This window comes from Euprymna scolopes, chromosome 23, assembly GCF_053919585.1.
Source record: "Euprymna scolopes isolate OS-2025 chromosome 23, ASM5391958v1, whole genome shotgun sequence".
Classification (NCBI taxonomy): Eukaryota; Metazoa; Mollusca; class Cephalopoda; order Sepiida; family Sepiolidae; genus Euprymna; species Euprymna scolopes.
The window spans coordinates 52,135,870-52,154,105 of NC_136504.1; the positions used below are offsets into that span (position 1 = coordinate 52,135,870).

The 18,236-nt window shown below is 35.2% G+C and overlaps 1 protein-coding gene across 7 annotated transcripts in view; it reads left to right on the forward strand.

The window, feature by feature from the left end:
• Positions 1-18,236, forward strand: part of LOC145245893 (uncharacterized) — a 321,405-nt gene that overhangs the window by 58,286 nt on the left and 244,883 nt on the right. For 2 of the 7 annotated variants that reach the window (XM_080107623.1, XM_080107624.1), the window contains exon 1: positions 5,490-6,146. The exons of 3 other annotated variants lie outside the window; for them this stretch is intronic. In XM_080107623.1, the coding sequence (XP_079963749.1) occupies positions 6,015-6,146 (132 nt within the window). In that variant the 5' untranslated portion in view covers positions 5,490-6,014. Of the gene's footprint in view, positions 1-5,489; positions 6,147-18,236 lie in introns of those variants that run through there. 2 more of the 7 variants (XM_080107625.1, XM_080107626.1) reach the window with 1 other exon arrangement.

Sequence of the window (18,236 nt, forward strand, 5' to 3'; positions counted from 1 at the left end):
GGGGAGTGTGGAGCCACCCTTTAATTACCATTGCTCCCAGGTCCACTCTGACCCGGAGTGGTAGTACCTGTTAGGGTCCCAACTATGGGTTGAATAGAAACCGACGTGAAAACAACAAATATATTCTATTAAAAAATTTTTTCTTCCGAATCTTTGGATTCGGCATTAAATAACCCGAAAAGGGTTGATATGCCGTAAAACAACCAACCAACCAGAACTATCCACCTGTGAAACTGTTCCACTAGCCTGCTTTCCGACTGACTACAACATGATCATTTTGAAGTTCAATGTAAACAAATTCTTGTTGTCGTCCCCTTAAATAGTCAACTACTACCCAATTTTCATCACTAGTGGTCTTCAGGTTTTGATAAGTGGTGACTCCTCTGTAAAAAAAAAAAAGGGGTCTATATAAGAAATTAAGTTATCACTCAGAGTGACAAGGATTCCTTAGATAACTTGTGCTTATGCTTAGCTCATTGCATTGAAAGCACAAGTGCGATCTTTTAAATAAAATCTAAGAATAGGTGCTCGGCTCCTGAAAAGATTATTTTGTGATTCACTAAAGTCTAATATAGGAAATATATGGCACAATCACGTTGACACACCAGTTCCCGCTAGATCACCGAAAGTAAGTAACAATGAGCCTGGCCAGTACCAGATGGGTGACCATTTGGGAAGGCTTGGCGCTGTATGTACTGCACCGAGTTATAAGAAGTTTCCAGGTTGGTATGACGTCTTCAGAGGAATCGGACCAATAATGGACCTAAAGCCTACAGACAACACTAACCATGATTTCATCTACAGCATGAACATGCCACGATACAAAAAGATATAGGAAACCAATAGAAATTAAGTATTTAATCCAATCAGTTTGAAGCATTTCATTCATCCATTCAAGTGGTGTCCTGCCTGGTTCAGGTATCGACAGCTATAATTCTCCATCTACCTTTCTCTCTCAAGGCATTCAGGAATTCATTGTTGCTCATCATTCAGAACCCCATTCAAGCTTTTTTTTTTCTTTGCAGTTGTACATACAGTAGGTTGCAGTTTCTTTCTGTCCGAGCAGTACACTGGGCAATTGTCCTGACCATTGTACCCAGAGAAATCTTCTGCCCAGCACAACGAAATACGAAACCATGAACAGAATTATTCCTGATTGCTTCTGTATTAAATCAGTCACCTGCTTTCCATGATCTCACATTACCCTGATCGAGGGAAGGGACTGAAGTGGGTTCTCTACCACCCTCAGACTAGCGAAGGGAAAGAGGGGCTAAACTTTTCCTTTGACAGCAGTGCTGTCTCGCCACCCTATGCAGAACCTAGTATTCCCAAATTGTCACCCGTCTGATATTAGCCAGGCTCATCATTGCTTAACTTCAGTGATCTGGCAGGAATCAGTATGTCAAAGTGATTATGCTGTATATGCCGGGAAGAACTGAAGCATTTAAATCAAGCAAATATCAAATAATTTTTGACGTTGCTTCTCTGCAGTTGTTGCTTTTACTGTTACGACTATATCCATATAGCGGTTAGAATGTGCGAATTCTAGAAGTTTGTATGCAAAGCGAGTACATTTTGGTTTGATTTTTTTTTTTTTTTTTTTTTAGAATTCAAAATGTGTAGTGTGTTTATGAACTATGAGTGTTTTGTTTTTAGTATCAATATTATGTACAAAATTTTGGGGGAATGTGATATAAAATATCTACGTGCAAGTTCTGTTCAGTTCATATTAAATTGCTGATTAAATAAGATAAACTAGCAGAACCTGTGGAAATTCCACGGTAGTTGAAAAAGTTTTAAAACATAAATAAAATGAATAAAAAATTTTTTTTAAATCCCCGACAAAACTGCCTCTGAGATGGGTATATATGCTGATAACAGCACGCTCTATAACAGGCATGACAGGAAAACAAATGAACACATAACTAAAGAAATGGCAAAAAATACACTAGAGGATGACCTCCAATCTGTAGTGGAATGGGGACATAAATGGATGGTCACATTCAATGCTGCCAAGACTAAACTGGTTTCCTTCAATAATTACAAGAAACCTTCTCTGCCACCAATAGCAATGGTCAGTGACTCCCTGTCTGAGAGTACATCTTTCAAACTGCTTGGCCTAACGTTCACAGGAAACATGAGTTGGAACAATTATATTGAAAACATTGCCAGGGCCGCTGCGAAAAAGGTAGGTTCTCTCTACCATGCTAGAAAACTACTGACACCTGAAAGTATCCTGTACCTCTATAAGGCCACCATTCCCCCATGTATGGAGTATTGTTGTCACATTTGGGTTGGTGCATCTGCTGCTAGTCTCTCGCTCCCAGACAAGGTTCAAAAGAGAGTCGCCAATCTGATAGGTCCTGAACTGGCATCTAAGCTTCAGCTTCTGTCCCATCAACAAAACGTTGCACCCCTCTGCCTGTTCTACAAGTATTTTAATGGTGAATGTTCTGATGAACTGCAGACACTTGTGCCCCCATGACGTAGACACCCTCGACAAACCCGACAGGCAGCTAAATCCCACCCCCACACAGTAGAGATCCCTAGATGTAAAAGATCCTTCTACTCCAGTTGTTTCTTCCCCAGAACCGCTAGACTCTGGAATTCCATTCCAGGTCCCTACTTCCCTAACTGTACTGACATGCAGAAGTTCAAGTGTAACGTGAACCAACATCTTGCTGCCCAAATCCCAACATAGTGCCCCAGTAGTTTCTGCCCGTGATAGTAACCTCCTACACCAAAGTGGCAATGTGCCTTGTTTTGGGGTGAAAATGTAATTAAAAAAAAAAAAAAGGTGCTATATTATAACATGGTTAAATGAAAACATGCTGCCTAAATCCACACACACTCTCTCTGTATCTATCTATCTATCTATCCCTCTCACTCTCTCTCTCTCTCTTCTATTCTGAAACTGTAAACAGACAGCCATGTTTTTTGCTATTTTTGTTTTTTTGAAAATTTTTGGAGAGGAAATGGTTTTTCTGATAAAGAGCGACTATAAAGGGGAGGTAATTCGTTTCTCATCCCTATTTTATATTTTGCCTGAATGGATCAAAGGGAATTGCAAATTGCATTATTATGATGACTGAACTAATGCATTCATGACCTAAAAGTTTCATCTCTCTGTTGCAGATATTGACGGTGTGAGACCCTACAAAAGCAACCACTGTCATGGGCATGCTTCAGAAGCAGACATGTCATTGAATTCCTCTGATAAACATTCACCTATCCCTGTTGAACACTTACGAAGCTGATGCACTTGATGTCAAGACAGTTAGAAGATGGGTTTGTTGATTTCAGATTGGTGACAGAGATATAAGTAACAGAGCACGCTCCAAACTTTTACGACTGAGGTATCAAAAAAAGCTGGCAAAAGTGCATTGAGAATGATGATCTTCGTAGCTCTTCAACGTTTAAGTTTTTCAGTTAAAAAAATAGGTGGCCTTACTTTTGGAATAACCGTCATCCTTCTTCTTTTCCCTCTCTCTCTCTCTTCAGTTCTGGATATGACCTTAAACTATATCCGATGGTGAGGCCCCAACTTGAGGGTTTTTGGGAGTGTGGAGCCACCCCTTAATTGACATTGCTACGAGGTCCACCCTGATCCAGAGTGGTAGTACTTGTTAGGGTCCCAACTATGGGTTAAATAGAAACCGACTTGGAGAAAAACAAATATATTCTATTAAAAAAATTTTTCTTTCGAATCACTGGATTCGGCATTAAATAACCTGAAAAGGGTTGATATGCTGTAAAACAAAAACAACCAACCAACCTCTCTCTCTTCCTCTGTCTTTCTCTCTCTCTCTCTCTCTCTCTCTCCTTCCATCCTTTCTGTGTTTTTCTCTTCCTCCCTCCTTTCTCTTTTCTTCCCACCTTTCTCTTTTTTTTAAGGCTAATAAAAACATATTTTTGGCACTATTTTACCATACTTGTCCAAAATTTTCTGTGTATGTCTATTTAGCAGTTTTGCATGGTGCTGAACTCAAGTTTAAATAAGTTAAGACCTTGGAGTTTTGGGGCTAAATGGGAGGAGAGGGGAATGATGGACTTAGTTATTTCTTTTTTTTTTTTTTTTTGCATGGTGCAGAACTCAAATTTACTTATGTTGAGGCCTAAAACTGCACCGTTTGTTCATTTTCACCCGGATTTGATGTCCCCTAGGGACTTTGGAGGGCTAAATGGGGAGTGGGGGAGCAAATGCTGAACTTAGTCATTTTTTTTATGCCTCGTTCACTGTGCATGCTTCACTTGTTTTACTTTGTGGATGTTGTTTAGATTTCTACAAGTGATTTAAGGTATTTTTTGCTCAATCAGGAAATTGCACCCGTTTTTCTCACCATCTCGTTAGATTTTTCTGCTAAGTTGATTTAAAGAAAAAAAAAGTCAGATCTTATGACAAAATCGATGACATTTTTGTGGGATTGTCTGCTGATTTTTGTCAACACATATTATCCTAAATATGTTTTTTTTTTTTTTTTTTTTTTTGGTTTTTCTTTTTTTACAGTGATCACCACTTATCAAGGCCCGGAAGCCACTCAGGGATCAGGGTTATTGCAAGTACATTACGTTAGTGTGGAGATTTGACGAAGTGTTTACTTAAGGGGGTGGTTCATTAGGAATTTGTTAACGTTGGACTTGAAGACATCCAAGTTGTAGTCCGGTGGGAAGCAGGCAGACGGAACAGAGTTCCACAGGCGTGCAGTTCTAAGAAAGAAGCTTTGTTCATGGAATCCGCGTTTTGATTTAGGCACAGATATAGAGTGGGGGAAATTTTTCACAGTGGATTCAGCTAGACGGGTGTTTTTCGTGAAAGATTGGCGAGGGGGGACGAGAGATTGGAGTTCAGACGAGCACCTGCCATGGAAATAACGATAAAACAAGGATAGGCTCGCAACGTCTCTTCTGTGGGAGAGAGGTTGCAGGGTAGAGAAAAGGGCATCCCCCACTAAGCCACGAAGTCTATTTTGTACTCTGTCAAGGTAGGATAGGCTATTTCTCCTGTTCTTATTTCCTCATTCCTCCTTACCTTCATCTCCCTTTCTTTAGCCCTTTCCTCCTTCCCTTCTACTATTTTCTCTCTCCCCTTTTCTGTTTCTCCCTTCCTTTCTTCTCTCTGCTACTTTTCTTTCTCTCTTTCACTTATTCGTATCTCTTTTCTTTTCTCTTTCTTTCCTTTCTTTCTCACTCTTTCCTTTCCCTCCCTTCTTTTTCTCCCTCTTTTTCTCTTTTCCCTCCCTCTTTTCAGTCTCTCTTCCTTCCTCTTTTCTCTCTCCTCCTCCCTTTTTCCCCCTCTCTCTTCCTCCCTCTTTCCCTCTCTCTCTCTCTTTTCATCCATCCTTTCTATCTTTCTTTTTCCCCTTTTCTCTTTTCCCCCTTTCTCTTTTCTTCCCTCCTTTCTCTCTCTCTCTCTTCCTCCCTCCCTTCTTTCTCTCTCCCTTTCTCTCTTTCTCCCTCTATTCCTTCCCTTCTTTCTCTCTCTCAATTTTATTTTCCTCTCACATTCTCATAGAACCACACCCTATCTTCAACGTTCAAATATTACTCTTACTTTTCTTTCTCTTCATCATCATCAGTACTACAGTACCCCCCCCCACTCACCCCACCCTGCCTATCAGCTATAAACTTATCCAAAATGCCAGCCTCTCTCATCATTACTTAACTTCTCTAGTCAACTTATCGCGTAAAGTAGGAGGTGTTTGAGGAATGGAGGAGGCAGAGGCAGAGGGCCCCTTGGCGGTATATAAGAGGAGGCTTGCACTCTGAATCTCTGCTCAGTAGTGCTGCCGGTCTTCTGCTAGAGTGCTGTAGCCGTGGTGTGTGTGCACTGCCCGCATGTCTGTCAGATTTCAAAATCTACAGAGTGCCGGCACCCTCTGCCTGCCTTCACTGCCAATGAAGCCGCCGTCGTCGTTGTCATCGTCTTAAAAAGAAGAAAACTACCTCCAAAAACACTAAAGTCCACCACGAAAAAGGCACCAGCACCACCAAAAAACAAAAGGGGATCCTCTGGTATGGAATCGTCGTGTCCTCCTTCTGCCATGGCTTTTCACCTTTGGCCAAACTTACACTCTGTTCCACCATCTTTTCGTACTAACCCCAGCTGCATCACAATACACGCTACCCTCGGACACCTCATCCGTGTTGTAAGTTAACTTAAAATTAAATTTACTAGAAAGTTGGCTTTTTTTTTCCTTTTTTTTTTTTTTTTTAATTTATTTTTTAAATTATTATTTGAAGAAGAAAGAAATGTTCAGTTAACTTTTAAAGATGACTGGGGGTAGGTCGGGGTTGAGGGGTTAGTAAATTGCTTTCTAAGAATATCTTATTTTCGTTAATATTCATCAAATAAATAACAAGTGCGAGTTTGTTTTACTATTCACATAGATTCGAAAAAGTTGTAAAAAAAAACAAATATATAACAAATAAATGTTATCAAAGGCAAGATAAGTTACTCTTCTACCTATCTGCAAAAGTTTTTAGTGGTTTTATTTAATGTAAAGTGTTTATTCGGCTCGAAAAACAGTTTTTACCGATGTATTTGAAAAATGTAAATGGCGACGGACTCTGTTGAATACGTAAGTTTGGGGAAATAAGTTAAAAGTAAAAAACTGTACAAAATATTGTTAGAAACCCACCGAATATCTGTCAGCCTATGTTACAGTAACATATATTGAGTATTTTTTTGTATAGTTTTTTAGTTTAAGTCCATCACCATTTGCATTTTTCAAATACATTGGTAAACACTATATGTGTTTCGAGCCGAATAAACACTTTACATTAAATAAAAACACTAAAAACTTCCCAGTTAGGGAGAAAAGTAACTTATCTTGCTTTTGATAACATTTATTTGTTATATATTTGTTTTATCTTTTTTTTTTTTTTTTGACAACCTTTCGAATTCACGTGTAATAAAAACTCACAAGTGCTAGTCCTAGACTAGTGTTTCCCAACCTTTTTTTTTTTTTACCTTTACGAAATCCTTCCAATAATTGATGTCCTAAAGAATTCCTACATAAGAAAATATTTTACAATTTTAAATGCAAGCAATATTTTTTTATAACCGATTTAAATAAAAAAAATGTCCTTCTCAAATTTATTGATAAACTAGCAGGAAGGCCTGACGTTGCCCAGAAATGAATGGGCAACCCTCCCATATTTTATTGTCATCGAAATTGGTAAAATCGCCCATTTTTCAATGCTCCGTGCAGTTACTTAGTCCACAATATATTGTAATCTAAATTGCACTGTAGAGAACCTATTGTTGATTTTTATAAAATTATTTTAATATAATGGTTTGAATTAAAGTTTAACATGCAAATATCAAGTATCATGGTTCAGTTGTGCTCTAAACAGAAACATTTATTTCAAACATGCTACTGTCATATCAAAAAAACCTGCTGTTAATTTTATATACCGGGCCTTTGTGCGGTATTAAAACTTGTCAAATGCACTTGTGATGTTAGGCTGTATAAAATGTTAACTTGAATCAAAATCGCCTGTTCCTTTCATCGGATTATTTTGATTATCGATACTTATCAAAGACATTTCCATACAAAACCTATCTAAGAACACTAGCAGGCATATAAAGTACATTTGTGTGAAATTTAAAAAAAAAATCGGCCTAGTCGTTTAGGGAGACCATACAGAATGAACTCTTTCTCACGCACACACACACAAAGTTCTTTTTAAATAGTAGAGTTGATAGATGGATTTGGAAAAAAAAAAATCAACATATTTTTCTGACAACTAGTTCAAATGAAATAAACTGTATCCCTTTTTTCAGTTTGTTCACAATTCTGTACACGTTTAAGAAAATTAAGTTCGTTAAAACAAACAAAAAAACAAAAAAAAACTGAAATAGGCGTCTGCACATATGTGCAAAGGCATAATAACCTCTGCCTCTTTATCAGTATTGAAGGAATTGCGCCAAAACCCTGATTTTAGAGAATGCATTCCCGCTTCCTTCAAAAGAGAGGGTATTATCATCATTATTATTATTACTAACAAAAACTCGTCGAAATTCTACAGTGCTTTTCACATTAATTTGTATAATTTACTATTAACACGGTGGTTTCTACAGCAATCTGTACTGTTAAAAATATCCCTTTTGAATAGGAGAATAGAAAGTGGATCTTGGGTTTACTTTTGGCAGCCGCATAACCCTTGTTTCCCTTATTTTGTCCTTTAGTTTTCGCAATCCAAGAGCGATGTTTCTGACAAAGAGGGAAGAATTGCTGTTTTCTGGGTTATCGTTGGCAAATTTTTGATCTTGAAGTACTATTTTTTTTAGTTCCTGATATTAAGTGGCTTCATGTCTTGTCTGAAGCGATTTCCATAAAAAAACAACAAAAAAAACACAAATATCTGTCAGGGTCAATACTGTTAAGAAAAAATTACTCTTTCTTTTTCCATAAAAATGAATCTCATATTTTTTTTTTTTTTTTTTTTTTTTAATAAAACGAATGTCTTCTTCATTTAAAATTGTCCAAATATCTTTTTATTTATTCGCGGACTGTTATCCTTATCTTCATAGTTGTTGGTGTTTCACCACGTTTCATCTTCTAGCCTTCTTCAGGCGATCCCCAGTATTTACTGCCTTCCATAGTTGTTGTTGTCTGACCACATTTTGGCCAACAAATCCTCTGGCATGCTTTGGGTAGGATTGAAACCGCTATCTTCAGACAATGCTCACCTGGAACCACCAAGATTCAATGCCTCTATCCACTGCACCACAGGTCCACCCAAAGCAGGCCAGAGGATTAGTTGGCCAAAACGTGGTGAGACAACAAGTATAGAAAGCAGTAATTACCTGGGATACAGTTACAAGACTTAGCATTCCTACCCCGTCGAGGTTAATCACCTGAAGAAGACCAGAGGATGGATTGGCCGGAACGTGGTGGAACAACAACAATTATGAAGATGAGGATAACAGTCTGCAAATAAGTTCGAGGTTCAAAAGCAAAAAAACAAAGATATCCTGTTTTGATAAACTTTATGTATAAAGTTCAATAGGGAAGATAATAGAAGTGGTCCTGAATCTTTATGTGCCCCTTTTAATGGAGCTATGTGGACAGAATCCCCTTTAAAACTTGAAATATGTCTATCCAATTTTAATGAAATCTTAACATATGTTTAAGCCACTAATTTAAAGAGTTTTCTAAAAATTCATTTTTTTTTTCTGACTAGATTGCAGGGGGGAGGATAAAAGTTAAAAAAAAAAAAAAAAAAATTTATAAGAGGTTAGGAGTGAAAAAAAGAACATATCGTTCCTCATTAAAACCCGGGCAACATTGAGTTTTCATGCTAGTTTCTTTATAAATTAAAATTGTTTGCCTTCCATTTAGCAAAATTCGGGGGGGGGGGGTCTTTTTTGGTTTTTTGGTTTTTGTTTAATTCTAATAACATTTTAAATAGTGTTCTCTGCTACATTTGTATCCTGTTTTATTATTTTTATTTTTTATTGTTTGTTTGTTCAACAGTAATCCTGTCTGTTTCCCTTAACCAATTTTTAATTTCTATATTTGAATCGTTTGTAGTTAGCATTCCAACCATTTCTTGATTTGCATTTATTCATTTCCCGCCAAAAGAGGTTATCTTTCCCTGAATGCATTTAATTCTTTCCTCTTATATAAAAAAAAAAAAAAAAAAAAGATCTGAATGTTTTTAGATGTGGTTTCTGTTCACATTAACAATCATAGGCTTTATACACTTCATACATTTATTTTTAGACATAATTATATCACTTATTTTGGATTTTGAGTCAAGGTCTAGAGTTTAGATTTAAAGTTGAGCAATGTCACACACACACAGGAAGAATACCTGTTCAAGGATTGGTAAAATGAACTCTCCAAAGAGAACAGTTTTGTACTACTTACCGATATCCTTACATATATTAAAAATCACGATATAATGCTGCTTGACCTTATGTCCAGAATCCTTATTTCACTTTTGATCAAAATCCATTATATATTTTTTTTTTTTTTTTTTTCAAAATGTCTTATTTTAAAGCTTAAGCTTATGGAGTCTTAAGAAAATATAATTCAGGAAATCTTGGTGTCTAATAACTACAGATCAAATTCTGTACAAATCTGAAATATTTGAATTTTCAAATGGAAGATTGTGCCCATATTAGTTCTTTTAAAATACCCCGCCCCCACAAAAAAAACCCCTGAAATTTGGGAAATATTTATTAATTCATGTCTAATTCGTATTAAAATTTCACAACAATCAAGGCTATCTAAATTTTTACGAAGGTTGTCCACTATTTTTTATAAAACTAAAATTAAACTAAATATAGCTCACATTTAGACCCCTTATGTTTGTGTTTCAAAAATCATAATGATCGGTTAATTAGTATAGGAGTGAATCTTGTAGATCCAAGTATATAAACATGCCTCACTTCATACAGACATAAATATATCTTCATAATTAGAATTTTTTTTTAAACAGTATTGTTATAAATATGAGTCATACAAGTATAACCCCTCCCCCCTTTTTTTTTTTTTACTTTACATATAAAACACATAACTAAGACATGTTTAGTTTTGCTATATTATTCAATATATTCATTATTTAAATTAAAAACAATTGTTTGGATTTTTCGGACTTGTGTTCATCTTGAGTGTCATTTTTACGTTTCAGTCGATGTAACCTCTGACCTTCTTCAGGTGTGCCTTGTCGAACTCTGGAATCTTTCTGTTGAACTCAAAAATCTGCACAGAATTTCGAATGGAGCCCTTTATTTAATTTACAGAGGTAGCTTGCTCTTGTTCTGTCAACCATGACTGGATAGAGGTCTTAAGTAATTTGCAATTGTATTTTCGCTTGCCCACACTGAGGATTGAACGATAGTTTGAAAAACTCCAAATAATACGAATAATCATTCCTCATCTAAAAAAAAAAAAAAAATCAGAAACGTGTATTCTCATCTTAGTTGTCAAATTCACAACGTTTCGGCTGATGTAACCTTCTTGTTGAACTTACCAATCTTTGTTCAAAGACTTGGTATGGAACTTTGAAGAGAACTCTGTTTAGGTCTTTTGCGGGTTTTCTTAGTTTGAAAACATTGACCGGAAATAAGCTTGGGGTTTGATTAGTTGGTTGTTTTTGTTTTACGGCATATCAACCTTTTTCAGGTTATTTAATGCCGAATCCAGTGATTTTGAAGAACAATTTTTTAATAGAGTATATTTGTTTTTTTTTTAAGTCGGTTTCTATTTAACCCATAGTTGGGGCCCTACCTGGGAGCAATGGCAATTAAAGGGTGGCTCCACACTCCCCAAAGCCCGCAAGGTGGGGCCTCACCATCGGATATAGTTTAAGGTCATATCCAGGACCAAGCCTGGGATTTCATCGGCTGAAACATTATGAAAATTACTGCGATTAGAACAGTAGACTGAATATTTCAAATTGCCAATCATTATCTAAAAAAAATTTCCGAGATACAATCCAAGTGTTTTATTGATTTCTAAAGTTTAGGGCATGGGTTCAAATGCCAGAAGTGCAGTATTTGTTAGGTAAACATTTTGGTTGCTCTCAGTTTATGGCATGGCATGAATAGATGCACAGTAATGTCGACGACGGCAAGGGTATTAAGACGATATGTACAATAGTCCTATTTTCTCTCTAACATTTGTTGGAGAATTTGTTGACGTCGGCAGATGTGTAAATGATTCCTATTGGTTATAAATGCCAAGTGTATGTACACAGAATTGTTTAACATTCTTGATCTAAGCACCCACCCTCACACTACCCTCTCTCTTCCACAACTGAACGATTTGCAGTTATGGAATTTACATGATGTAAAAGAAATCTGCCATTCTTGTTCCGTTCTCATCATATTATAAAATTACTGATCTCTGATAATTGTCGAGGTGTGGCTCACATATACTAATGTGGAGTACAGGCCCAAGGCCAGTCACCTGGAACAGGGTGGGGGGAGAGAGGGTTATAAATCAACACTACTAGTCAGTTTATCTAGAATTATCTACAATCGCAACACCAATAATTGCCAAACTTTTAATCAAAAGAATTATTCACTTCAGCATTAACCTATTAGTGCCCATTTTTTTTTTATTATTATTATTATTATTTTTATTATTACCAAAAATCTTTTGTAAATCCAATATTTTATTTGAGCAAAATTACTTTCAAAGATTTACTTGTATCATAATTTTATGCGGGATACAAAATTTCATTATTGCAATCATGTCAGGAAGACCCGTTTTGATCATAATTAAAAGTGGGAAATGAAAAAAAAAAAAATAAATAATGGGGGAGGCCAGCTGACCGGTTGCACCCTCACTTTTCATAAGCTGAATTGAGAGATTTCCTTTTTTTTATTTATAAAATCGAGTGAAATGGGAGTCGATATGTTTAAAATAAAATGGGAGATGTTACGTTTAAAAAATAGCGATATAGTGTATGTGTGTATATATATATATATATATATATATATATATAATATAATATGGGTTGGTTATAGAAATTACTTACCTCCAAAATTTGATTGAAAATAAATGAAACTGATTAGATCCTTCAGTTTGTTAATTTGATTTAAATATATGCATTTTCGTGAAAAAAAAATTGTTCTTTATTAACATAATAAAAATGTCCTCAAAAGCCATCGCACACTGTATATATAAAAATGTGGTTGGTCATAAGAACTATTTACTAAGCATAAGTTGATTAAATAATATATGAAACTGACCGTATCTTTTCACATTAAATTTCAACAATGTACTAGAAGCTGCCAATATGCATCAGAAAGTAGGTAATGATATTTGAAAGACACTCTAATCTTTGACCATATCGTTAAGTATCATCCTGGACGCTAAGTTAAACTTTATAAAGATGTTGACCTTATATGAAAGTCCAAGCATTCATTTGGTCCTGCATATGACCTTAAACTATATCCAGTGGTCAGGCCCCAGCTTGTGGGCTTTGGGGAGTGTGGAGCCACCCTTTAATTGCCATTGCTCCCAGGTCCACTCTGACCCGGAGTGGTAGTACCTGTTAGGGTCCCAACTATGGGTTGAATAGAAACTGATTTGAAAACAACAAATATATTCTATTAAAGATTTTTCTTCTGAATCTTTGGATTCGGCATTAAATAACCCGAAAAGGGTTGATATGCCGTAAAACAACCAACCAACCAAGCATTCATTTGTATTATATATAGAAAAATGTGGGTTTGTTATAAGGACCACTTACCAACAAAATGTAATTTAATAATAAATGAAACTGATTTTCTCTTTCCATTCTAGATTACCACAATCTATATATCTATATAAGTGAGAATGTGTGTATGTACTCAAAGAATTTTTTATCTGCAGACTTGAAAATTGGTTTATAGGGTATTCAAACATGTGGAAAACGTTTTAGTTGGTTTTCATCCGGTAAAAAGGGCTGCTAGGGAGTTAAAAATTGGTACATGGGGGTCATCGGATTTTTATCTGTTTGTCAACTGTGTCACGCGTGTGTAAATCGGTCATGTGACAGATTCCTTATGCTAAGAATAAGTTTGAAAACACTTTTGTAAAATCGTATCAAGCTGGCCTAATGGCTATCGAACTTGACTCAATGTTTTTAGATTTTTGTTTTGATCTTAGCTCGAGTATTGTTTTGTTTTTTTTATTTAAAAAAAGTGAATTGTTTAGAAAAAAAAACAATACTCGCATGCACATGTCTCGGTTTCTGTCTGAATTAAGATATATTTATGCATATTTTACGATCGGGCAACGCCAAGTGGCTTGCTAGTTTACATATATATATATATATTTATATAAATGTGGGTTGGTTATAAGGATTACTTAGCAAAAAAATTTAATTGAAAAATAGATGAAACTGATTGTATCTTTCCACTCTAGATTGCCACAATATATTAAAAACTGTGACATCAGCGTTGCTAATATACATCAGAAAGTAGATGCAATATTTGAAAGGGCATTCTGATCTTTATGACTTAACCATCAGATATCTTTGAAAAATACAAATGCTAGTTCGTAGGTGTTGATGGCTGTTTTATCAGTAAGTTACAACGGTAGATGTGATATTTGAAAGACATTCCAATCTTTATGACTAACCATAGATGTATTTGAAAAATACAGATGTTGCTGAAATACGACTAATTATACTTTTGGTCATAAAAAACACACATATATATATATATATATATATATATATATATATATATATATATATATCATCTAAACATTCTAGAAACTTTTTTATTAAGTCTTTGAGACCTCTTTGTAAGCAAAAAGAAAATCTCTTAGGACTTGATTTGATTTCTATGTAATCCCCCCCCTCCTTACTTTTCGTTTTTTTTCTTCTTCCCCGTCATATTAATAAACTTTTTTTTTTAATCATAATTTTCCTCAATTTAGCTCTGTTACACAAGGAACGGAACCTAGTTAGGTAGCCTTTATTTTCATTTTTTTATTTTTTTAATCATGTTAATTCGTCTATATTTAGCCATAATTAAATTTTGTACCCCCCCCCCACAAAAAAAATTTCAAATATATATATATATATATATATAAAATGTTTATTATGTATATATATGTGTATCTGTGTGTGTGTGTGTATTTTACAAAGGAGTCCCCACTTATCAAGGCTCAGAGGCCACTCGAGGATAAGAGTTAAAGAGTGTACAGTAGTCAATGGGATAATATCATAGGAATCGGTAGTGTAAATTTGGTAAATTGGATTACTTAAGGGGAACGGCTCATAAATACCCTCAGAATCAAATCTATAAAGTTACCATGCTGGATTTTAGAATTTATACCCAAACGACATTGCATGTAAACATCGATATTTGATTCTGGCTAACCATTTTGTGTTTTTTTTTTTTTTTTTTCATTCCAGCATGTTTATTTACACTACCAAAATTTTTTTTGTTTCAGCTTGTTTGAAAATAGAAAAAAAAAATATTTAGATCAGAAAGATTGCTATGATGGTGACAATTTTAAATAATGAAATTTAAAGCAGTTTAAAATATGACTTTATACGTTTTTTTTTTTTTTTTTACGTTATTACTAAGCTTTTCTTTTCATCTCTTCTCTATACTAGTAATAACATTTTGTAGCCATTACGTGACTTTTTTTTTACTTAATTTCTTGCCTATTGTTTTTTTTATTTTACTTTCAATCTAAATTAATTTAAAGATAAACAATTAATGAATCCCAAGCAACACCAGGTAGGTTAAGCTCGTTATATATCTAATTTATAAAATTCACTATGTCTGTCTATTTTCTGTATATTTTCAAACTCTATCTCTTACAAAATTAAAAGTCACAGAATGGCGCTCGGGTTATTTTTAATCGGTTTATATACGTGTCACGTTGGTACAGTGGTAACGTCAACAGCTTTGGGTGCTACAGTTTTGCTTTCAGTTTCGATTCTAGCTGATGGCACCCAAATACTTTTTCTTCTTTTTTTTTTGTAATCAGGGCTATATAATATATATGAAATCTGGACAAATTAAAATATATTTAAGCATATTTTACGACCGGGCAAAGACCCCCCCCCCCAGTATAACGATAATATTTTTAAACTTTCAGACACGCATAACAAATATTTCTATTTCACAATATTTTATTTTCTGAACAAAGTGTTCCTTTCTTTAAGGGAGCTGACTTGATTTTCAAGAGTTCTATTTCTAAATTGCAGGTGAACAGACAAATTGCATTCTTTCTTTACAATCATCTATATATATAAAAGCGAAAATGTATGTATGTATGTGTGTAACAGAAATGAAATGAGTGTGTTTTTGTTATGTAATTTATTGATTGAGATTATGCTTTTCCTCGATGTCCACAAAAGGCTTCTTTCAGAGAAGCGCTCGCTCGCTCGCTTCGCAACTTCTTAAAACTTTTTATATCATCTATAAATTGTAACATCTCACACTTAACCACGGAGCTCGCTTGTCTATTTAATTTTATTGACTTTCAAACGTTAATTATTCCACATTTCCCCGCATCGGCACGCGTTACATTCGGTTTTCGGTATAAACAAAAAGCGAAACTCGACTTTAATCACAGGCCGAAAGCCAGTGGTCTCTAGAGAGCTAAGTAACGTTTGATCAATGTCGACTTCGTCGTCATATCAGACGGTAGCTTTCATTTCGAGACGAGACGCTCCCCCTAATAAACAGGGAGCGAGTTTTTAAAAACAAACAAACCGATTTTTAAGCTGTCCCGCAGAAAATTCTAACTGCTGAATACCTATTGCCGTCTCGTCAATCAAAAACGCGCACCTGTTTTTTTTTTTCACACTTTACTACGCGTCAAGGCTTCGGTTTTTTTTTTTCACAGGCACCTGTTTTTCTTTGTGGTTTTTTCACATACACCCAAAAACACCCGGGCAACGCTGGGTACCCCTCGCTAGTCTATAATATAAATTCCACCTGGTTGTTTAAATGTATGTATGTATGTATGTTTAAATGTATGTTTGTATGTCTGCCTTTTTTCACCGATATTTTCGAAAGTCATCCCCTCTTTTCAATTGACTGGCCATAATTGAAACCTTCACCACTTCTGGCTTGGTGATGGACGCAACGGCAAAGACGTCATGTTTTTTTTGTTCTTCGCGGTATGGGTTCGAGCCTGCTTGCCTACTACTACTTTTTTTTTTTTTTTTTTTCCTCAACACACACCTTCAAACACCCGGACAACACCGGGCACCCAGGCTAGTTAAAATATAAATAAATTTGTATGGAAATAACCAAAATGTTAGTGTTCATCTAAATGAATAAATAAGAATGAAATACTTATTCTAAATTAAATGTTTCAAGGAGTGTGAACTTTGTAAAGCGTTAACGAGCCGGCAAATCCAGTTTTTAATATATATATATATATATATATATATACACCTCCGTTCAATCTCAAGAGACAATGGATACCTTCTGCAAGGGTAGCTTCATGTGTAATTGTGAGACAAGGGTTGTGCAATCTCCAAACACTCTTATTCTGAATCGGCACTGCTGTAGTCTAGTGACAAGAACTGCTAGATGACTGAAAACGATGCGAAGATAAGCGGAGACCACATACAGCACCTGGAATTCCCAAATGGTCACCCATTTTTATACTGATCAGGTTCAGCAGTGCGTAATATTGGTGATCTAATAGGAACTAGTGTATCAATATATATATATATATATATATATATATATATACATATATATATATATATATATATATAAAAATCAAATTATATAAACATTAAAAAAATCCCTCTACGTTTCTACGACATTAACTGTCTCATCAAGATGTATCTGATATTTATATAATTCTGTTATATTAGCTATTATTGAACCCATGACGAGATGGTTAACATTGTCAAAACGTAGATTGATCTGCATAGGGACTTTTCTGTAATTTATATAGTTTTCCTATTTACTTTTCTCCCCCACGAGGGCAGAGTTAGACACAAGGTCGGTTTTTAATGTTAGGAAAATCCAGCTCCCCAAAAAGGGGCACTCTGGATAGGAGCGAAAATAAAAATTGCCTCAATCTAGAGGACTTTCTCCTCCACTGATCAAGATCAGAAAAGGTGATGTGCAGTATCAGAACAGATGCTACACTTTGCTCCTAAGCTCGACATATATATCGAGCACTTTTGAAAAAATATTTTGTTTTTTTGTTCATTATATTTGGACTTGTATATATATGTTGTTTTTTTTTGTTTTGTTTTGTTTTTTTAGAGCAATTGCTCTTGACATATCAAAGGCCTTTTATAGGGTATGGCATAAAGGTCTACTTCACAAGATCTTCAGCTATGGTATAGCTGGAAATGTCTTTTTAATTATTAAATCATTTCTCACTGATAGGTTCATAAGAGTAGTGGGCAGAAATCAGAAGTTCATAGTATTAATGCTAGAGTCCCTCAGGGGTTCATCCTGGGTCCGACTCTCTTCCTGATCTACATTAATGATCTTCCGAATCACATCCTAAGATCATTCGTAGACATTTATGCTGATGACATGGCAGCACATCAAAGGCCGTAAAAAAAATTTTTTTAAGTGAAAACAGCACAGTGAATAAAAAACTTGGATATTTATAATGGTTTTTCTATTTTCCACGCAGCTATAAAAAAAAAATTCCTCAGTTCTTATCTACAAAGAATGTCTTATCTCAAAGAAATATTAGCAAACGAAGATGCGTTTCATCTTCGTGTGAACGTGTGTGTGTGCGTGTGAGCAAAAGTATTACAGATTTTTGGCTTTGTTAATA